The 23,920-nt window shown below is 39.1% G+C and overlaps 1 protein-coding gene across 1 annotated transcript in view; it reads left to right on the plus strand.

The window, feature by feature from the left end:
• The first annotated feature begins 25 nt into the window (after positions 1-25).
• The window catches only part of kcnj3a (potassium inwardly rectifying channel subfamily J member 3a), a 30,953-nt gene continuing 7,058 nt past the window's right edge, over positions 26-23,920 (plus strand). The window contains exons 1-2 of the mRNA XM_017424575.3: positions 26-1,573; positions 3,437-3,653. Coding sequence (XP_017280064.1) covers positions 896-1,573; positions 3,437-3,653 — 895 coding nt within the window. The 5' untranslated portion in view covers positions 26-895. The remainder of the gene's footprint in view (positions 1,574-3,436; positions 3,654-23,920) is intronic.

Raw genomic sequence — 23,920 nt, forward strand, 5'->3', positions numbered from 1 at the left:
CTCCTCCTCCTCCTCACTGCCTGTCTTCAGCTCCAGCAGGCAGCAGTGAGGGGTGCATCACCGGAGATGCAAAAAGTGCGCAAGAGCCGAGCAGAGGAATCGAAGAGAAAAGAGGGAACCCGAGCAGCCAGAGGAGCATCTGTTGGATCTCCGAACAATGAGGGAGCCAGTCGATGTTTAACTGACAGAAAAGGCAAAAGCTGCCCCCCAAAGCAGAGCTTCAGCTTGGCGATCCGTGTTGATGCGCGCAGCCCCCCGAAAATGACGACACTGGGACGGTGATTTGTTTTCTTCCTCCAGCTCCTTATTTATTTATTTTTTTTAATTTATTTTTAATTCGGCCATATGCTGAGAGTTTATCTCCTGATCACAAAAGGAAGGGACGACTTGTGTCCAACACGGTCGCCAACCCGTGCGCGCAGAGAGCTTTCATCGAATAATTACGCAGAGATATTCGCGTTTTGCCGAGGCGCTGAGGGGATTTTTCAACTTCCCAGTGAAAACTTACTATGTGAGTACAGTTTTGAAAGCCCCAGCCTCCACGGGGATGACTAATTCACGACGCAGCAACTGAAAACCTGTAAAAGCTGCGACTGACTGGCGCGTGTGGATACCTCATCCTCCTGAGCGTCGCCTGATTTTGATTTTTTTTTTTTTTTTAAATTTTGCCCATATGGCTTCTACCTTCAGTGTTCGTGGACAACTCCTAATTATTGATATTTCATGGCTGTAGAGTGTAGCAGCAGCAGTACGTGGCTAAAGAGGACAGAGCAAGTCTAAACTGGGGGCGAAGACATTTCACTTTTATGTCCAAACAGGAGACATTGCGCACGGACACTGCAACGAGCACAACACGGAATCCTTTCGTCGCTCCCTTCGCTGCTGCCATCGTAGTATGTCTGCACTTCGAAAGAAATTTGGGGACGATTATCAGGTAGTGACCACCTCATCTAGCGGGTCCGGATTCAGTCAGCCTCCCCCAGAGAAGAAGAAGAAGAGGCAGCGCTTCGTGGACAAGAACGGGCGATGCAACGTCCAGCATGGGAACCTGGGCGGTGAGACCAGCAGGTACCTCTCGGACTTGTTCACAACCCTGGTAGACTTGAAATGGCGCTGGAACCTGTTTATTTTCATCCTCACCTACACGGTGGCTTGGCTCTTCATGGCCTCCATGTGGTGGTTCATCGCCTACATCAGGGGGGACCTCAACAAAGCCCACAACGAAAAGTACACTCCATGCGTGGCCAACGTCTACAACTTCCCCTCAGCCTTCCTGTTCTTCATAGAGACCGAGGCCACGATCGGATACGGCTACAGGTACATCACGGACAAGTGCCCCGAGGGCATCATCCTCTTCCTGTTCCAGTCGATCCTCGGCTCGATCGTCGACGCCTTCCTGATCGGCTGCATGTTCATCAAGATGTCTCAGCCCAAGAAGAGGGCCGAGACGCTGATGTTCAGCGAGCACGCGGCGATCTCCATGCGAGATGGGAAACTCACTCTCATGTTCAGGGTCGGCAACTTGCGTAACAGCCATATGGTCTCTGCACAGATCCGCTGCAAACTGCTCAAAGTGAGTGAGTGAGTGGGGTGGGGGTGTGTAGTTCTGGAGGAGGGGGTGCACCTTGCATGATCTGCTCCTCAGACCAGAGTTCATGTTTTGTTGATGCAGAAAGGTCCACACACTGACAACATCTCAGAAGGGATGAGGTATAGATAAAGTTCTATTCCCCCCATTGAATTGGATGCAGGTTCTATTAAAAAAAAACATTCAATCACAGCAGTCCTTTGACTGAAATTACACCTGTAAATTCCTATAGGCTCTTAAAGCTTTGGAAAAGTGTTAATAACCTGAAAGCTGTTTTGCTTGTTCAACGATAAGGTGGAGGTTTGTTAACAACATGGTGCACACGAGCTGCTGTTTCTGGAGCTTTCTGCTCGAGATAGACTGAATAATCAGCCTGTACTGGCCACAAAAAAGTAGCATGCCTGTACATATTTAATTAGTTACCAAATAGGATAATAAAGATTCCTTAACAGCAGCTATAACCAGCTTACTGTACCCACAATCTGGGGTTTTAAAGCGACAATTCCCTTTATATATTATTTTTAAGGTTTAATACAAGTTTATCTAAGGGTTTAATTATATGTTAGGTTAAACAGTTATTGTTATATTTTGTTAAATAAAAAATACATATTGGCCCCAAAAAAGATCAGTGTTGTATATCGGCCAACGGCTGCCTTGATTTCTAAAATCAGAATCAGCCAAAAGAAAAACTTGTATTGGTCTGCCTCTCCTTTCTGCTGCCCATCTTCTCAGTTTCAGAGGTCCATTGCCATTAATGTAGATAGCAGAGAAATTATACATTTAGGTAAACATTTGGGTTATAAAAAGCCTAAAAAGTTTAAATTAGTTCATGGCCATGTCCATCTTTTCAAATGTGTTTTTTGTAGAGGTAAGTAAGCCTTTTTTTGTCATGTTTTCTCCTGTCACACAGCAGGTAAGGGCACAGAAATCCACCCTGTGTACAGAAATTTAAACCAAATTCAATTGTTCCATCATGTCAACATTTTTAGCATCAGCTGTGCATTAGATCCTCCCAAAAATGGACATTGTCTTTGTCAATGTCAACTTTATTTCTGGAGCATTAAAAACAACTAAAGTTGACCAAAGTGCTTTGCAATTTAAGAAATCAACACAACAGTAAAAACATCAAAAGAGGAAATATATTAAAAGAATAAATAAAAGCAAAATAAGATACAGAGATACAACATAAAAACAGCTATTCAGGTCACATACTCCACTCGAAAATAGAGTTGAAGAAGTTTAAAGATGAGTCTTAAACAGATTTAAGAGACTCAACTGTCTTGATCACCTTAATATTTTAATTTAGATTTTGGAACCTCTAAGAAAACCTGGTTGGTAGACTGAAGTCCTCTTACTGGAGTGTAGATGTTGAGATAACTTATGATGGAGTGAAATCATTTAATACTTTAAAAAAAAGCAGTAAAATCTTAAAATCAATCCTAAAACAAAAGCCAACATTAGAGTTATGTTTTCATGCTGTTCAGTGCCAGTTAAAAGATGAGCTGCTGTGTTTTGGACAGTTTGTAAGTCATGCAGACATGATTTATTCAAACCAACATGCAGAGCCTTACAGGAGTCCAAGCAAAAGATAATAAAAGCACGACTGATGTTTCCAGGTCTTTGACGGGGAGATATGGCTTCACCTTGGCTGTAAGTCTTAATTGGAAAAACTTGACTGCATTAATCTGTTTTCTCAATTTTCATAGTATAGTTTCCTATTTACAGTGGGTTTATAAAAACAGTGATTTTTTTCTGTCAGGACTACAGGACTTAGCTGATTTTAAGCTGTACATAAATCTGCCTTACGCTTCTATCCCCCATATGTCTCGTTCTTTGTGCCTCTTTCAGTCTCGCCAAACGCCCGAAGGCGAGTTCCTTCCGCTGGATCAGTTGGAGCTGGACGTGGGTTTCAGCACCGGGGCGGACCAGCTCTTTCTCGTCTCGCCGCTGACGATCTGCCATGTGATTGACACCAAAAGCCCCTTCTATGACCTCTCGCAGAGGTCCATGCAAACAGAGCAGTTTGAGATTGTGGTGATACTTGAAGGCATCGTAGAGACGACAGGTAAGTAACATCTGCGGGAGAAAAAAACAAAAAAAAAGAGCTTGTTTGACTTGATGTTGTTGCTCCGGGCTACGTATATCTATGAGGTGTATGATGTTTTTTTTATCAATAATATTGAGCTGTTTCATAGGATCTAATTGCTCACACTCTACTGGGTTTGTTTTTGAACTCTTGACTGCATTTTATTGATTTTCATTTCTGTGGCGCACATGGATAAACACATTGCAGCTGATATTAAAAGAGGTGAAGGAATTGTATGCATTTTAAAGAGTTTTTCTGATCACTTTTGAAATGATGTTCTGTCAAATAGTTATTGATAGTACCTTATTAGTTGTGACATCAGTCGTAGAGCATAAAGTATGGAGAAAGAGGCAAAAGTCTTCACCCAGGTTAAACTAATGGCTAGCCAAACAAGTGCCAGTATTTGTTTTATTTTTAGGCTTATAAAACAACTCTTTCTTTAAAACAACATACTTGTCTGAGAGAACACTGCATTAGGTAATATTATATGTTGCTCTTTTCTCAACTCAACAACGTCAGTGTTACTGAGACAAAAGAGTTGTTTTGTAAACCTGAAAAACAATAAAAACTGGCCCTCATTTTAACAAGCCATTAGCCTAGCCAGGATAAAGACTTTTTGTCCATTTCTCCGTACTCCATGCTCTGTAACTGATGTCACGGCTGAGAAGGTACTAACTACTGATAAATACTTGACAGAACATCACTTCACAAATGACCAGACTATCCCTTTAACCCCTCAGATGTTTGCGGATGGACTTTTTTGGCAGGTTTTCATGTGATATATGAGTGTTGAACTCCTCTACGGTCAATAACAGACCATCCGAATTCCTTTTCCCCATCCGAAACCAACTCCACTCCTCGTCTTTGTGCCTGAACACCTCTGACTGCTGCTCTCAGAGGGCAGAATAATTTGCTTTCTAGGGTCCCTTTGGAATTACAAAATTCCATTTCCACAAGATGAACGATGCCTGGAGTAAAATACTCCAACGTGGTCATTTTAAATTCAATCGTTTATTTGACATGGCTGATGAAGCGGTGTGGAGAGCTCCTCTCGGTGTTACATTCTGAGCAGAGCAGCGGCTGTAATGGAGCAGATCAGAGAAAACAGCATATGGAGATGTGACAGGAAGGCGCACAGGCTGCAGACGGTAATTAGTGAAGATGCTCACATCCTGATAGATACTTCTGATAGAGATTTATTGCAGTTTGATTAAAGTTTTATTGTAGCTGAGTATTAACTGACATGCAGTATGACCCTCCAGCTCGGGGCATGCAGTATTTATGCAGGCTCATTCTGCTGAGACCAGACATATTAAAAAAGTAGGAGAACATTATTAAATGATATCAATATATGACACTGTGCAGTGCAGCCCCGAGAGCGTCAGAATGTGCTCGGCTCAGCATTATTTCAGTTTACGATGACAAAATAGACAGTTAAAGCGGATCGATATCTAGAGTTTTTGTCACCTGCTGCTGAAGCCGGAGGATAATGTTTTTTGCTCATGTTCATGTGCCTGACTGTCACTTAAATATCTCCTGAACCACTGGACAGTTATAATGAAACTTTCAGAAAGGAATCATTGATGAATCTTTGGAAGCAACTCAACTCAAGATGGCTGCCACAGCCAATTGATTTTTGAAAAGACAAAAATGACTATAATTTAGTCACTTTTTAAAATATCGTAGTAAAATTTGGTGTGGTAGAAGCAAAGAGTCTTTTCCAACACATACTCTAAGGATGACATCTTGCGAGATCGCATGAGATTGTGCATGGCGTTATTTTCAAGATGATCCGGACTTAAAACTCTCATATGGAAGGCAGCGGGCGACATGCATGCCTTCAAGGAATGCTAGCTCTTTAATTAGTTGAGTAACTGTACGTTTGTCTCTTTTGTGTAAATGTGTGTGTCCAGCCTTAAGCACATCTTACCTGCTGCTTTGTGCTCGTGACATTTAAGGCACGCAAGGATTCGGTTCAGGAATGTGATTTATTTATAATTAGCAGATATTTATAGTTCTACATTGTGAGGCAGGTGTGTCATCGTGTCATTCTCACCTTCATTTCTTGAGATTATCGCTCTCCCTGCAGCCATAATTATGCGTCGTTTGTGGAAATGCTGATGTAGAAACAATCTATAGTTAAAAATTGATGTACAGTGAAAGTCTAAATCCTTAGTCGCTTTCATTTCTGGCCAATGTAACTCTGTTTCCATGGCAACCTCTCCTTGAGTATTCAGGATTGCAGCACTGCACTAAACTTAGGTTGTTTTTTTTATTATTATTATTTTTATTCCTATGGTATAGGAATCATAACACAATTTGAGTAATGAATCAGGCAAACATGCGATGCTGAACATGAAATGAGATGTCAGCAGCATCACCTCTTATTAAGGAGGAGACTCTCTGAAGAATGAGAAGCACACAGAGGCGGTTCTGTACCATAAAGTGCCTGCCAGAACAGGTTTTACAGCAGAGAGAGAATAAGATCAAATATTTATGAGGTTGCTTGGTGTTTACTAGCAAAAGAAAAAAGTGAAGCTGCCAAACTAACTGTGTTATGTGTGGAAAAAAAAGTCTCCCGGTAACACAAGTTAAAATACTCACCACTGCACGGCACAGCTTCACCGTCACCAGCGTGCTGCTCTTCCTGCTGGATAGTAACAGACACAATTTTCTTATTTGGCAAGCTTCTTCCTGAAGAAATCGCCCAAAAATATTTTGGACTGAAGTTTTCTTTTCACACATGCAGAACAGGAGGAGCTGTGAATCTTTCCTTTTGCTGTAAGCTCTCAGATCGAATGAAAGGCAGGAGCTGTTCGTCATTATTTCTGAACAGGAGGGCAGGGCGTTCCCCGTCGTGACCTCGGTGCCCCAATGCGTAGCTGATAGAGCAATATTTCCATCAGAGTATGTTTTCAAAAGAGCAGACAAGGCACAACCTCACTTTCAAGATTTTGATGAGTTAACAGGACTGACGGGGTAAACAGTTTGACTTTCCAACAGGAAGTTCTGGTAAAAAAAAATGTGTGTCCCACTGAGGTAGAGCTACACTGCATCGGGCAGCCACAGCAAAGTCTATGCTAATGAGACGAGAATCTGTCCTGCCATTTTGCTAGGTGCTATGATTTATTGCGGACCAAGACGCCCTTTGTGATACTGACATTGCATTGATGATAGATTTTTGATAAGTTGTGCAGCCCTGCAGTAAATTATAAATATCAGCGTTAAAAGCCTAAACTCAGCCAAGGAGCCAAATGTTTTCCCATCAATTGTTTTAATTAACAGATCAGCACTTCAAAGACAGTAACATTATGTTTCAGCAGTGAGTTATATGCCATATTAGTTCACAAATCATTGAAAATGTGACCTTTTCAGTTTTTGTCTGCCGTGGTCTTTGTGTATGCCTAATGCTGTCAGAAAATAGTTCACAAATCAAAACATATCTGTGCTACGGTGATGAGTTCCAGAAGGTACTCCCTACCTAATACCTTAAAGTAATACCTTCCAGAAACATAAGTAAATATGTGGCACTGTCAGTTTGCTCAGTTTCAGCCCTGTTTTATTTAGTCCCGAATCAAGAGGTACACAGTTATAGTGTACTGACAGGGAGGCTCACAGCACACTCATAGCTGTTATGAGTGTCTATAACACTTGACCTATATTACAAAATTCCACTGATATTTTCTTCTGTTTTCTTTTTCTGTTCATGTTTATTGAAAGCTAATTATATACTGAGTGCTACATCAAAAACAAGTGAAGGGAGTAGGCATGTTGCTCCTGCTAATGCTTGATGGGAGGCTCATTACAGAATACTCCTGTCTCCTGTTTTCACTCTATGTTATATGTGATATATGAGGGCTATCGCTGTGTTTTTGGTCTGATGAGACAGCGTACAGCACGCACAAGACGCTAACAACGTGTGGCTCCGACATGCGAATGGCACAGATTGATACATGTGGCACCTAACAAAATGGCGGCCAAAATCTTGCCTCAGTCTCAAATCGGGTCTTGAAATTTGGTAAATACAGCATCGGATCAACAAAAATACGAGGTGCTGTTGTTTGGTTAGCAAAAAAACAAGCCAGTATGCAGAAACAGTGTGTGTAAAATTACATTCCAGATTTCAGAACCACCTTCAGTAGCAAAAACTCTTTAAGTAATCATCTTCAAATTGACCTCTCACATTGATGTGGATGAATTATGGCCCAATTTTCTTCACAGTGTTTCAGTTCATTGAGATTTGAGGGGATTTGTTTGTGCACAGGTCTTTAAGGCTCTGACCACTATATTTAAATCTAATTATGGTCTTGACTTTCACTGCACCACCTTTATTTTTGCCTGCCTCTGAAAGGCGAAGGCAGATGATAATGTTTTTGCTCGCGTCTGCTTGTGTGTGTGTGTTATCTGTCAGTTTCCAAAATATCTCATGAACCTCTAGATGGCAATGGATCAAACTTTCAGAAAGCTGTCACTGAATTTATATCTACATCTGGTTAACCCTTGGAGTCAATAAAATTCAAGATGGAAACCACAGCTAACTTGCGTTAGTCAACAAAAATGACTGGAACAGTCAATTTAACAGATACTGAGGTAAAATTTGATGTGGTAGTAGCTGAGAGTCATTCACAGCAAATACGTTGAGTGTGACGACTTACAAGCTAACATTATTTTCAAGGTTTGACCAAAACAAACATAGTTTTAACTCAAAACGAGACATATGCATTCCTTCACGTAATGCTAGACCTTTAATTGTTTTCTTTTTTTATTTTCAATCTTTTTTATTGTAGATTTTCTGGTGTGCTGTGAATCATCGTTCATTTGCATGAGCTAATTCCTCCCAAGCTTCAGTTGTCAGACAGAACTCACTTTTTGTCACGTCTGCAGTGAGTCTGACTGATTATTAGTGACTGCAGCTCAAATGATGCTACAGAAGATCCGAACTGGTTTTATTAAGTGCAAATTAATGTTGTTTTTGAGCCAAGCTAAAAATGTCTCCAAAGAATTCGACACCATTCACGCTGTCGGGCTCCACGCATGTCTTACTGTATTTATTGCACCAAGTTTCCAAGTATCCAGCTCATCATCAGAACAAATGGCCTGATGAAGATCTCATTGCTTGAAACGTCATCTGAGGGATTTTTTATCAAACAGTAAGCTCTCAGGCACTCAGACCTTTAGGGCATCGAAATGTCTCAGTAATAGGTCTGTTGGACAACGTGACAGATGTTTACAGCATTTTTCATCCACATTAACCTACTTCTCTGGCTTTATGTATGCACACAGACAGTCGTATGCATCTTGGAACAAATATGTCTCAACCATTAGTTTCATTGTTGATAATTGTAATTTGTATGTCTTCTTTAATACCTCTTGAATAGTTTCCATGTAAGAATATTTAGTTATCAGTCATTTAAAAAGCAAAAGTGTCACATAAACAAAACAAGAAACTTGTAGATGTCAGTAAAAGAAAAGATATTTGGAAAGTAATTTAATCTTCCTATCAGCTGTGAGGCAAATCAGCTAATTGTTTTGTATCTACTAAATGTATTATGTTTTTCCAATAAATTTGATTAGTAAGAATCAGAATGTTGATCAGATTTGAGCAATATAATTTCAAAATATCTGTGAAAACCCCAGTATAAAATTAAATGGTGAAGTCTTTCATTTTCTTATAATAATAATAATATTTGCGCTTGTTGTCAGATATGGTTAAAAGTTCATATTATGTGAATTTACAAGAATCTAATTTGTCTGGGAAGTCGTCTTGAAAAGGTTTATCCGCATTAATGTTAGAACAACAAAAACAGCTCATTATGTATTTATGTTAGTGCAGCACCTGTCACTGTTTCAAAAACTTAGTTTTAGCTTGTGAATTTTTTAAGACTTGAATTATTCACATATATCTCATACTGATATACAAATCAGACATTCTTAGTTGTGCAAGAGCTGTGTTTTATGAGGATTAAAAAAAAACTTTAATAAAAATGGAATGAAAGCATAATGTGCTTTCGGGTTTGGGCATTTTTATTTCTTTATTTATTTTCAAATACTGTGGTAGAGTGGAAGAACTTTAAAATGTAAGACAGCACAGGATAAAAATTTAATAGTTAGGGCTACAAAACAAGGTGAACAAATATTTTTAGGAGTCGGAAATCGAAGTGTTTGTGGGACAAAGTCTGCAGAACTGAGTGCCAAACTCTTGGGGTTTGTTTGCACAGCATTCAGCTCAAAATACTCCAGGATGTGAAGAAGTACTGATCAAACCTTTGGTTGTGAAAAATTTTTATTTATGTATTTCTTAGCTGCTTGTTTGGTTACGTTGTGGTGACAAACAAAGCATTACTTTATTTGAGTGGATAAAACTGCCGGGACTCAAATTATTTTGACACAAATTTAATTTTTACTGCACAGAATCGTCTGAACACTAATAATACAGATCTTTTTGGCTATAGGTCACCCAGTCAGGAGACTTTATTTACTGTATATTAATAAAACTTTACCGTATAAATGTTCACAGAAACAGCCCTGTGATCAGTTGTGGTCTGATCTGTTCAGACATTGTCTCATCAAATAAAAAGTCAGGCCAGTCTATGTTTTCTTCCTGACAGACGAAGGGGCTCACAAGTGCTCCAAAATACCAGAGAATCAATATTTATTAATGATCTCTCACGTATTTCACATCAGACATTTACAGCTCTGCTGTTTTGTTAAAACCCTTTGGTTTTCCAGTGGAAATGGCTTTAGCATTAATTTTTAATGTGCTAGAACAGTGGTCTTCATTTAAAATTCAGCAATGTCTGCCTGAAGAAATGTTTCTCAAGCAAAAGTCTAGACTTTTTAAAAAATAAATATAATCGTATATATATCAACTGCAATTGGGAAAAACGTGTATATTTAATATTATATAAATGTAGAACTGCAGAAGGTTTATATCTATATCTATCTATCTATCTATTTACATGAAATGAAAGAGAAAAAGAAACAAAGCAAACAGTATTTTGACATACCTTTCAAAAGTGTTTCATTTTACTTTTAAATGTATATCACTAGAAGGTAGAAAAGAGCAGGAACTTCATTTTATGTCATGCTTTTTAAGACCCTCTGAGTTAAGGATGTTTGTGTTGACAATAAAGGTGAGTGTCATTAAAAAAGGAAAGAAATAAGTAATAAGAAACAGGTTATCAGATGAGTTGGTGGACAGTCAGGACTCCCAAACTGGGTTTGGTTGCTTACTGTTCACATTTTAGCTGGTATGAATTCTGTAGTAACGTTTTTACGGACTTTAATGATCCTCACTGTCTCTGAACAAATGAGACAAACAGGTTTTAAACTCTCCACAGGAAGAATGAACACATTCAGTCAGGATAAAACCTTGTTTCTTTCCAGCTTTTGTCTTTTAGTGACAACCAGGCTGATTTTGTTCACTCAGGTGTTGTTGTCTCAGCCTCTTACCTCTCAGCGGGTTGATTTCTCTCTGCAGAGAAAGAGACATGGAGAGGAGGGACTGGGCCTGCCCACAGTAAATTAAATCTATGGTAAACATCTATAAAAACAGTACTGATAAAATTAAATTACTGTAATTATAAGAAGACCCTAACCCTAAGCCTATAACTTAACCAAATTCATTTGGTTTCTAAGCTAAACTAAATACCAGGTTACATTGAATATAAAAAACAAGCAACCAGGGGAAAAAAAGAAGAGAAAAACGAACTCCCATAAACAGGTTTTTAAGCTCAGGTCTCACAGTTCAATGATTCATAAGTAAACACTCTGAAATGACATTTGCTGAGTTTGCTGTCAGCATCTCATATTGCAGCAGCCGGTGCGTCAGGGCTCAAAGGACACCTATCTCAGAGATGTCAAAGGCTTTGACAAAGCTCCGAGTTTCACACCTTGAGATAAGAACTGCTTGGTGGTCCGTGAGAGAACGTGCAAGTGAACTCTAGCAGGTCCCTGAACTCTGCCGCCATGCAGCCTAAATGGACTGCAGCCAAGCACTTTTCCTGATTGAAAGTGTGCCCTGGTGTGCATCCCTTCACACAAGTGACTGGCTTATTTGAAAAAGGTAAAAAGTGCAATTAATCTTGCTCATGTAACAAATGACATAAAAATGTAAAGATCTGGCATTTCTTGAGGGATTGCATACAGCCTGCCGCCTTTCATGCCTGTGTTTCAGACTAAGATCATCTTAGGTTGAGAAATGATGATGTTGTAGTCGTTTTGGTCAAACTTTGAAAATAACATTATGTTCAATCGACATGTTATATCACAAGATGTTAGGATTCTCAGCTACAACCACATCAGATTTTACCATACTATCTGTAAAATTGGCTTAGTTATAGCCATTTTTGTTTTTTAAAGTCAGTCAGTTGTGGCAGCCATCTTAACTCTAAAAGGGAATCAGTTGTAGGTGTACATCAAATGATTACTTTCTGCAAGTTTCAGTAAAATTGGTCCAGTTTTTCATGAGGTATGCTGCTAACAGACACACACACACACATGGACACAGGCGATTGTCCACCTTCGCTTTTCAGGCGATGATAAAATTGTGATATAATGAAATGCAGCATTGCAGGAGATTTTCGCTGTTTAGTCACAAAGCAGACGGTGACCCGACTCTTCTCCAGAAGCTGATTCAGAGCTACTACGCGTTGCGATAAAATACATTAGACGTTTAGATAACTGTCCCATTAACACCAGCAATGCTGTTTCAACTCTGTGAAGGCTTAAACACCAAGCCAGAGGCAATCTGTTCATTAGTGGAGCTGATTCCTGAGATTCCAAAATAAACTGTAGCTGCCAGTAACAGACGTTTAGCTTTCTTCAGCTAAGAAATTAATCAGCAACTAAATCCATTTCACAACATTTCTGTGTGAACGCTTCCTCCTTTGGTCTGACGATCCAGTGCGAGTGCGTACCATTTTGAGACCTGGCACTTTTCAGATTAGAGATGTTCCGACCAACAAAGATAAACAAGATGATGATTTATTCCACGAAGGCCTCGTTTTTCATCACAGAGCAGAAAGCGGTCTGACTGCACATCAGTGTGTCCCTGAGATTTTGTGTCGTGTTTTTTCAGTTTAACACGGTGGCAAAACAGGGCCTCAAAATCTCGCCGAGCTCTCAAGTGTTTTTAGATTCACTCATCAGCTTTGAATTGCTGTGATTCATGAGCATAAAGTGTATCATCAGCATAAAGCCTTTATCTGTTTGAGAGATGTGACTTTCATGCAAATGTGTGGAATTTGATCATTACTCTCGCTGTGAAATTCAAAAAACGCTGCAAATAACGGGAAATGTTTTTAAGCACATGCTGTTACTGAGCAGTTTATTTATTTTTTTAAGGATTTATTGGCATGAAATTTCCTCGGTAATAAATTCGGTTGTGTTAGTATTTGTTTCAGTGCTTGTATTTGTTTGTTCTGAGAGTTTTCAGCCTGATTTTTATGTCACCCTTCAGCTGACGCAGCAAAAGTCGGAGCTCAGAGAAAAACACATTCAGAGCTAATTAAACATCTCCCTCTTAAAGGATAATTTTCCCCCTGAAAGTGTGTTGAACATGGACCTCCTTCACATTTCATCTCTTGATTTGGTTCTCAGAAGACGAAGGGTGAAACATAGTTGACCCCACTTCTGTCTTAGATCAAGTAGGGTGAATATTTGGATTGTTTTCCACCCCCTTATTTTTTCATTGTGCTGCTTATACTGTTAGGAAATAGAAGATTATTTCAGGACTTTTAAAAATATTGTAGGTGGCAGGGGCGGTAACGCTTGATGAGGTGAAAGGGCGTTGGTGTGTTGCATGTGTCTGTGGACATGTTTGTTTGTTGTTTCAGCTAAATATCTCATGAACCACTGGACTGATTTTATTAAAACTCTCAGAAAGGAATCACTGGATCCACATCTACAACTGATTATATTTTGGAGTCAACCCAGGACAAGGTGGCTGCCACAACTAAGCAACTTTTGCTAACACAAAAATTGCTATACCTCAGTCAGTTTTATCGATATTGAGCTAAAATTTAGTGTTGCTGTAGCTGAGCATCATTCCCAATACACACTCTAAGGCCAACACACTGTGCAAAATCTTTGCCTAAAATGTTGGCTTTGACCATTAAGAGTTAACACTGACTGTCTGTTTGCAAATTTTGCATAATAGCTTTTACAAGGCTGGACCCAAATGTCATATTTTTATTATAAGATGGTCTTAGTTTAAAACTGAAAGACACAGGGCAACATGCATTCTTAGGCCTTCAATAGTTTATGTGTTTTACCGAGCATAGCTCTATGTCAAACATTCTCCATGTTTGGTTAATGTTTGAACATATACTGATTGTGTTTCATGAGATGTTTGTGTTGAAATATTTATGGTAAATTCAATAATTATGTGACAAACTAACCTTAATGACATGTTACAGTAAAAAGAATTACCTGATTTAGGAAGTAGTACAAATAAATTTGGTCCTCAGCACCTTTAATTAAGTTGTTGTGCAACAAATACACATAAAGCATACACTCGGAAAATAAAATTAGGGGTAATAATTACTTTGATGTCAAATCAGTCGAGGAATAAAGCCAGCCTGCATAATTAATTGGAAACGTTTATTGCCTCTGATTAGCTGAGCAGCCAATGTCATGACTCGATCTGTGTTTTATCATCATCAGCAGTAATTGAAATGAAAATGGAGAGCTTTCTGTTGCGCCAGAGGCCTGGTAGTTTCATTCATATGAGTAAGAGGCTGCAGCCCCGTGGAGGTCCGAGGTCGCCTCAGAGCTTCGGTAAACACTGGCGAAAGTGAACCCCGGAGGCGAGGCAGCTGTGAAAGACCAGAGAAACTGACCATTATTCATTCAGAGTCATTACAGCGTGAACGTGTCGTCTCGCTGTAGTATCGTGTTCCCCGGCTCGGCCCCGAGGGTCAGAGGGTTAAACTGGGTTCAGTGGGGAAGTTAAAAGCTGCAGCTGAGGTGAGAACAGGAGTTTCCAATTAGATCTAACGTGCCCAGGGTGAGAGCTCCGGAGAGAAGTGTCCATCCCCACCGAGCTTCGCCTGCGCAGCTGAGGCGAAACACCACATGGAGCTCACAGCTCTTTCGTTAAAGTCTATTTGAATTCATTTGGCTACCTGCTTGAACTTTCTATGAGAGAAAACATGAATAAGGTTTGCAAAGTCAGAAATGAAAGTCTGGATCAGAATCTTAAAAGTGTAAAGAAAAACAAAATATGTTATATTTTTGCTATTTTTGTGAGTAGTTATTTATTAGAAGAAATGTAACAAATGTATATTTCTGATAGTTGTGACAAAATATATCAATTGTAAATGACTGAACGATTTAGAAAAATAATTGTATTCTCAAATTTCTTTAGAGTAGGAAATGCTGGTAATAATTTGTCTTTTAGGCACAATAAGGCTGCAAGTCATGTTTTGAACAAGGCTAGATTATTAAAACACTGCAATGCAGATACAAGCACTGAGTATTGTAATAGTTGGACTTTTTTAGTCTCACATCTCTGGATTTCACTGTTGCTCTATTCCTCAGGATTTCCTTTAAGTTATTGGGGATAATGTCAAGAAATGTTGCTTGGTTGTGCCATTTATTATTTAATCTAGCAAGTGCCTGAAAAATAGAAGTAGAGAAATTCTTTCCCCCACAATTTAGTAAATCTCTGTGCACATCATTTGCCATTCTTTCCCCCTGTTTGATGAGTCTGTGGGTTTGATAAACTGTATGCACAACTTTGTTAGAGAACTAGCATTAAAATGTAATTCAAAATCAGTAAAGTTGGAAAGTTAGACAGAGTCTCACTCTTAGGATCATAATCTCACCTTCATTCAACAACAACAACAATAATAGATGATGTTAAAATCTCATTTTAATCAAAACAAGTCACAACAAATTACATATGGGTTTATTGTTGAGATGAGTCCTCAGGAACTGTCTACAAAGTGCAAAAACTCAAGGATAAAAATCCTCAGATGGATTTAAATATACATGTTTCAGTTTCACATCCAGTATTGTGTTGACTTCTGTTTTCCTATTAGCTCTTCTCCTCAGTGTCCCACTGAAAACACAGCTCAACACTTTCTGCACATGAAAATAACAGTAAATCTGTGCTACGGTTTACTAAACTGAAAGAAGGGATTTCCTGACATCTGGTTTTCTTTCGACTCCTGGCCCCTGCCGGGCTCCATAAATTTGAAAGAATAACTTTGTTTTTGTTCTGTCAGCTTCAGCTAATGGTGCATTTAATGACAAACAGAAAATCAGAATGTCCATTCTACCAATAAAAAGCTTAGATCAGGTTTTCAAGTGGATATTTAGAAGAGGAGTGCTGGTGATGCATCAGTGGCTCATTTTTGCAGTTATGTGAATTAACTTCTGAGAATTTACAGTTAACAACAAAACAAAAAAGTTAGGACTTTTTCTTTTTTCAAAATACAGTGAATGCATCATCTAAAGCTTTCCTCAGACTTATAGGAACATTTAAATAATCATATTGTAGAAGATTTTTGAATCACTTAAAGGTTCAATTACTTTCTTGCCACGTTCACTTAAATAAAGAATCTAAATATCTTTTTGACAAACAGCTTTCACATTTAGCAGTTTTAAATTGCTTTAGACCTAATTAAATATGCACAATTGAGTTTGAAACCATTTCAGAAGCTTGCTAATAGTTTTTACAATATCATGCAGTTCATGCAGCACATTTGTCAATTACAGAAACAAAATAGTTAGGTTAAAAAATTTATTATAAAATGCTACATCAACTGTGCAGCGAATGCAAACTTTGTGAAGCGCGAGGTGACAATTGTTCCATCCAATGTTTGACTCGACTGTGTGGCCTTCTGGGTTGTGCATTTGGTTATGTTTGCAATTTCGTTTTGCTCATTACAGGAATGAGGAAAATCCCTGCCATGAAATAATGATAACGATGAGTCAGTGCCTCTTCCTGTTTGCTATGACTTTTAAAGCTTCATGAGATTTGTTGCCAGGCTGGTTCTGTGAATACTATAAAACATAAATTTACAGTCAGCATGAAGACAGCCTGCCTTTGCTCACACATTGCAATAAGAACTACTAAACTCAGCATTTCTAATTTAAGAAAAAACAAACAAGGGTATTTACCTGATGTTCATTCAATAATTGCACTATGGATAAAAATAATGGGCATTATAGCAAAGCAGCTATGACATCCTGGATTCATTATCCCTTTTAGATGAACTGCGCTGGCTTCCCATAGGGGGTGCACGGTAATTGTGTCTTTAGGGATTTGTCAAGTCCCTGCTGGATGGCAATAAATCACTGGCAGAGGAGGCGTGGTGGCAGACGTGGGACGAACTTGACCAAAGCAGCAAAGCCACAGCTTTCATGTCACTCTGCTGAGAGTTGGCAATAACTGACCAGCTCCGGTTTGCCCTTGTTTCAGTCTGAGGAGCACACTCTGTTGATGATTTATAACACAAAGTGGAGACCTCAGCATTTACGAGACTGAGCCATAATGGAGGTTAGGCACACATGACGAGAGTTACATGACCATAAATGAGATGGCATTGTGCTCGGCTTGTTTAAGAGGTTATCGCCGTGAGGTGGGTTGTGTTATTCTTACAGTGTTGCTCACAGGCAGCATTGATTGGTGGAGCTGTGGAGGCCCCTTAAGTGCAAGTGGATCAAACCCAAGGCCAAAACATGAACACCTTATTCTTAAGACTCGTCTTCTCGCTACTGGTTCCTCTGAGATGTTGCTTTCTTTTTTTGTCTCTCAGACATACTTGGCTTTACTGGAATAATCTGGTGTCTAGGTGAAGTGACAAAATTAAAAACACAATAGGGGATGCTTTGTCAGTGAGTTGCCCTTCTAAAATACCATCCGAGTGAGAGAGATCACTCAAAGGGATAGTTCAGATCTTATGAAGTGGGGTTCTGTGGAAACGTTATGAACTTTTAATAACTTGCCTACTGTAGATAGCTCTTTGAATGGCCTCAGTTTGGAGAAATGGACTTTAATTCTGACTGAGTTAATGGCTAGACTGCAGGGACAATATTAAAGTAGATTACTGCCATGTTACACCAACTCCAATCTCAAAAATTTAAGTGCAGTTTATGTGACCAAAAGTGCTACAGCTGGGTACCACTTCCATTGTTTATGCTTGCATTAACCATAGAATTCTATGTAAATAAATGTGTAATAATGAGTCATTCTTTTTAATGTCATTTCATCTATATACAAGAAACTATGATGAATCAAAGTCGTGTTTGTTTCTCTGGTCTAAATGATTGGATGAAGCATAACGCCCAGGTAGCACAGGGACCCGGTCCCAGCAGTCTGTGACTCACATCCATGATGTCCACAATCAGCGCTAAAGAAAAAAAAAGAAGGTTCAGTTAAAAATAGGGGGAGAAGTATCTGACCTTCCAACATTTCTATCACCTCCTCCGTCTCTGTCTCATGGCGTAGCTCGGACGGATCCAGGACCCTCGAGTTACGTAGCGAGCTGTATGGAAAGAGGATGACTGTTAAAGCGAAACTAAAGGTGATGTAAGCGTTTATTAAACAGCTTTCACATGACCCACTTTAAATTATTATTATTACTTTAGATTAAAGCTTTTTTAAGATAGTAGCAATCCACTTTGATCTTTGCTACATTTGGACTAGCCTTGAGCTCATCAATCCAGTCAGAGTTAAACTGTATTTCTCCAAACTGAGGCTGTTTAAAAAGCTATTTACAAGTAAGATATCGATTGTTCATAACTATTCCACAGAACTGCTTTGTCTTATCACTTTGAGACATAAAAATCCCCCCTGTTTTATCTGCTCATTTCGAGCAGTAGCTCCTTTTACTCTAAGTAGATGTAATAACGCTGATCAGTATGTGAATATCGTTTTTTATCCCTTCGTATTACAAATGAGAACGTATTTTGGCTCCTGGGTTCAAAATATAATGAGGAGAAAATCTTTCGTAGCTCCAGCTGACATACTATCTGTGTTTTATTTTCTTATTTGACTAATAAGGTGTTGTTTAGCTGCAAGGAAACCTATTGACTGAGATTTTTTTTTGCTCAACTGCTTCCCTTTATGGCAGCATTCATCCCTGCCTTCACTTGGTAATATGTCCTCTCCTGGCTGTGTTAATGGCCCACAGCCATATGCTCCTCTTGCCTGCCCGACACCCCACCTTGCGTGGAGATGGTTGGCAGCCCCGCTCCCGTTCCCTTCCCTTCCTTTCCAACAGCCTCCACACTCTAGCAATCGTCTCAGCATCCAGGCTCTCCCCTCCCCCATGGCAGTGCACTTCTTCCCCTGCTTTTTCCTTCTATCATCCTCTTCCTTGTTCTTACTGCTCGGCTTTTGCTGTACGGAAGGAATGAAATCTCAATGCTGCAAAACAACTGGAATCCACCATCACAGTGAAACGGTATTAAGCCAGGGGAGGGGGCTTATTTGCATCTATGAAAAGTCAAACTGTGAAAAACAGGTCACTGAATGCTTATAGTTCTTTTTTTTTAACCACTTTATAGTGGTCACCATAGAAACAGATGATTGGAACTCGTGGCCACAATAACAATATTTAAATTACATTTTTTATGTGGCTTATTAAGGATTTCAGTGCATAAACATAAAAGCACCCTTTTAATACTGTGTTCACAAATTTTGTCCATTTTCACGCCCCGCCAGCTTTAAAAACATGGAAATGTGAGGTTCTATGGGGAATAGTGTGCTTTGACTTTTGGTAGAGGCACATTCTAGGATGTGGAGGAAATTTGCAAAAAAAAAAAAACAGCAGGAAATTTCCTCATTTGCAGCAAAGGCATTTGGTGAATATCCCAGACATATTTCACAGTAGAAACATCGTTCAAAGTTTAAACAGGTCACAGAAAGTTGGACTTCACGTGAATGAAAAAAGCATGTTGATATCTTTATGTTTAAACAATGTTGCCTTACTAACTTCTGAGCTGCATAAACTTTACCCTTCTCGTTCCCACAACTTTTTTAGTGGCTGTGCAAATTATGCATCAAAACATAGGTGTTTTTGTCTATTTTTACCCACTTTGTCTTTCAGTGCTGTAGAACGTATGGTTTTCTCTCAAATGCCCTCAGAGTGTAAAGAGTGCACATGCAAGTTCCTATAGACTTCACTTCAGTAACATTAAAGCTGTTCAAAACTGGAAGTGAAGGGTCTTTTTTTTTCATAAAACATTGTAGAAATGTAAACCTTCACGTGGGTGACCATCAGAGTCTTCTGCTGCTCACGGTTCAGGAGGAAGTTTTTGCACATCTACTGTTTGTTGGAGGCTTACTTTTTAGTTTACGTCTCTGTCTACCTCTCATTAGGAGTGCTGCCAGGGAGTGAGAGCACAGGTGTGGTTACCATGATAACCCTAATGAGTCACTGGCAGCAGCTTTAACAATTTTTGAAATCTTGGTTCACCCTAAACATTTCTTCATATTTTTTTAGTTATGTGTACAAATCATTCTATTATTTTAATGTAAAAAAACTTGCCAATCTGTTGTGACAATTTAAGAGCTGTGTGTTTCTGGCCTTTTAAATCCTTTCTCTTTTGAAAGCCTCGAAAACACCACTCTAATAGTTTGCTTTGTCTCACCTTTCCATTTCTTTGTGCACCATCGAAGCTTCTCATATGGAAACAAAGACTTGGAACAGAAACAAAAAATTCAAACCTGGATAATTGTCTCAAATTGAATGCTGCACCTCGTAATCCAGTGTTGCAGCACCGTTGGCATTTTTGTGGATGGATTTTCAGCTGCAGCCAAGTTCCTGACAATGGCAGCAGTGCAGCATTGTGAGATGGTGCTTTGTATGTGTGCGTGTGTGTGTGTGTGTGTGTGTGTGTAACGTCCAGATTCTCATGCTTGTTTTCGTTGGTATTTTTCTCATACATAACACTTGAGCTGCTTCCACAGCCGTGATAGACTGTCAGGGGATTCTGCTGACAGCAATGTTTTGATGAGTGAGTATGTCTATGTGTGTGGGTGTGTGTGTGTGTGTGTGTGTGTATGCGGGCATGACCATGTGAGTGAAAAGCCAGACAGAAAGGAAGCAAGGGATGAGGAGTGTATTTCTGATATTTGTCACTAAATATGAGGTGGCGAAGAACTCTTTGACTCCCGCTTTGCGTTCCTCATACTTCGAGTTTATCCAGAGACGCTGTTTGAGTAAACCTTCATTTTCACATCGGTTTTAGTGTCATTTGCTTTGGTACCGTCGGGCTGCTTAATCACACAAAAGCTCTGATTTATTTATTAGAAAGTACAGATTGTGATGATTTAACAGAGTCGAAATGAAAAGGTCTGCGCTCCCAGGCCCCTCGGCTGTGCTCTTTGTGCCGAGTGCCGAGCTGCAGCTGAGAATATGACTGAGCCAGGCGCCTGAAGGATATGATCCTGGAGCCTCTCAAACCTGGATAGGCTTCTTTTAAATGGCTGAGGCTGTGAATGCCACTTTTTTTTTTCTTTTTCTCAGCTACTATCAAGAAACACTGGCAGGCTGCCTCTGAGTTTACAGTGCTTTTCTATTCTAGCCACCAAAGAACCCATTTTATCTTTGCTGTCACTCACCCCCACTTTCTTACAGCAGGGGAGCAGCTAGTTTTTTTTTTCTTATCAAGAAAAGTGCATTTTATTCAGAGTCTTGAGGGAAGACAGCTTTTGGCCATCTAAATCTTAAAGTTTATTCTCGACACATCTTCCCACCTGTTAGCTTTTACTCAGTTCATAATAAAATCCATCTGTTAAGTCAGTGAGATGTTGAATATACTGCAAAAAAGCAGATAGAGGACCTGTAATCTCTCCCCTTCAGTGCCCGTGTCATTTCCAGTGTCCATTTGCGTCGATTTAGAGCGAACCAGCGGAATTCATTTTAAAAAACATCGCTCCTCCTGAGATAAAAGAATATCCTCTTATGTAGCACATCTGCACGCGTTTATCTTCAGATTTGCAGGTCCTTTCACTCCTGGAATGCACTTTTTATTGAGACTCATATTTAGACCTGTCCTGAACTTGCAGATTCAGCAGGAGAGTTTTTCCAGCCATTTATGTTGTCACATGAAAATACCATGTGAGGGCTCGTTTCCACAAAATAATGGAAGGTCTTTTGACAAGATTTCATACTTCTGCAGAATTTTTTTTACAGCATACTTTTGCTTGTCAAAAATGAGACTATATATCCCACACGTATGCGTCATCACCCAGATGTATAGACATACCTACACTACAAACTCAAAGGCAGCAAGGTTTTATGAAAAAGTAGAAAAATGGAACAAAATAGACACAGAGGTCATATTTTTTTCTTACATTCCTAAATGCTGCATAGTGATTCCTCAGTTAACAACTTAAGATGTTTTTTAAAGCAGCAAGTTATTTGTAAATACTATGTATATCTGTAAAAATGACTGAGTTATAACTACTTTTGTGTTTGCTAGGGTCAGTTAGCAAACACGAACTTTGCACAGCACTTCTCAGCTGAGGGAGCGAAAGCAAATAAAACAACTGATAGTTAATAATTTGATCAATAGCTTCCTTCTACCCATAGTGACAACACCATCTTTATAAATTACATTATAGTTGTTAAAGAGTTTAAAAAAGTAACAGTGGCACAATATTTTTCGTTGGTTTGCACCTGGAGAGAAATGTAAGATACTTTAGGTCAATAAACTTGATACATAACACAGATTTGTATATTTTTTTCCCCCCATGATACAGCCCATTTGGACTGCTGGAAAAACACGCAGAACAACTGATTTCTCAGGAGTGTTTGAAAATCTCACACAGTGCCACACTTTATTGAGAGCAGCCACTCCACAGACGATTTGAGATGCACCCGTATTGTCTTATACTGAGTGGCAGAGGGGAACGGATAACGATTTACTGAAATTAGAAGTGGAATGGATCCACAGAGCCACAAATTTCTCTCCTAATGGGCTGATTGAGGAACTGCCTCTTTATGGATTCCAGTGATGTTTTTCCCACTTGGTTTTTTCTTTCCCATAATTGAGCTTGTGTGTCTTAAATGTGAGTGTGTGTTTGTTTGGTTTTAATTTATGTTTTTCATGACATGAAGGATGAACAAATCTACTCGTGTTAAATGGGTTCACTCCTAACAGCTAAAACAGCACACATGAACTACATAGTCTAAAACTAACAATGGGATGGAAAAAATAGGCAAAACATTATGTAGCTTAATGTGTGTTTATTTAGACATGTAGGAAATAAAACAAAATGCTGATTTTCCTTGACATTTTCATACAAATGCTTATAGACTTCAGTCAATATGAAACCCTTAATCTTCAAATTTGTGCATTTTCTGAGCTATTGAATGCCTGCTGATTATTTATACATGTTTTTTTATATCTAAGATCAATACAGCTAATCAAATAAAACCAACAAATACCTTATTATCACATATTCTTGTGTGAGAGGTAATAAATCAAAGTGTTTCTGTCGTCTTTATTTCTTGTTGTTTCACCTCTCATACGTGAAACAGAAACAGCTCTCCCCCATCCTCTGTTTGAACCGTAATGTAAACATTACTGTTCCCAAAAGAGTCTCCCCTATCGTTCAGCTGCAGGCAGACTGCTGAGTGCAAGCCTGATAAAACATCTTCACATGAAAGACCTAGCTAATGCATATCACCCACCACCTTTCCAACTACACCAAAGTTTAGCTCAATACCTAAAAATTGAATTAAGTTATAGCTATTATTATTAACGAAGGTTAATTAGATGTGGCGGCCATCTTGAATTGGATTGACTGCAGAAATTAATAGCTTGTAAATATACACCTAGTGATTATGAGAGTCTCAATAAAATCCATCCAGTGGTTCATGGGATATTTTGCTAAGAATCAGACAAGGTCATCGACAACAGTTAATGCCAAAATTCAGGCAAAGATCTCGCAAAACGTGTCGTCCTTTGATTTATATTGCAGGTAAAATTGAAAATGTAGTTTAAAAGTAAAAAAAAACCCAGTGCTTTGAATAACTGATATTTTTGTGTCAGTTTTATTATTTTGCCTTCTAACATGTTACCTGATGTTACAGACCAGCAGTTGCTGTGATCTTACTGTTCTTTTCTGGCAGCATCAAGTAGGATAGGACTAGTTTTGTTTTCATGTTGTTTTCTTAGCTTTATATTTCTTAAAAGCTCACGCAGTATGAAGTGCGAGTGTCAGGAAGGCTACAAAGGAGTAAACCAACACAGGAGGGATAAATAAGAGTGGAAAGAGACAT

This window comes from Kryptolebias marmoratus, linkage group LG6 (genome assembly GCF_001649575.2).
Source record: "Kryptolebias marmoratus isolate JLee-2015 linkage group LG6, ASM164957v2, whole genome shotgun sequence".
Lineage (NCBI taxonomy): Eukaryota > Metazoa > Chordata > Actinopteri > Cyprinodontiformes > Rivulidae > Kryptolebias > Kryptolebias marmoratus.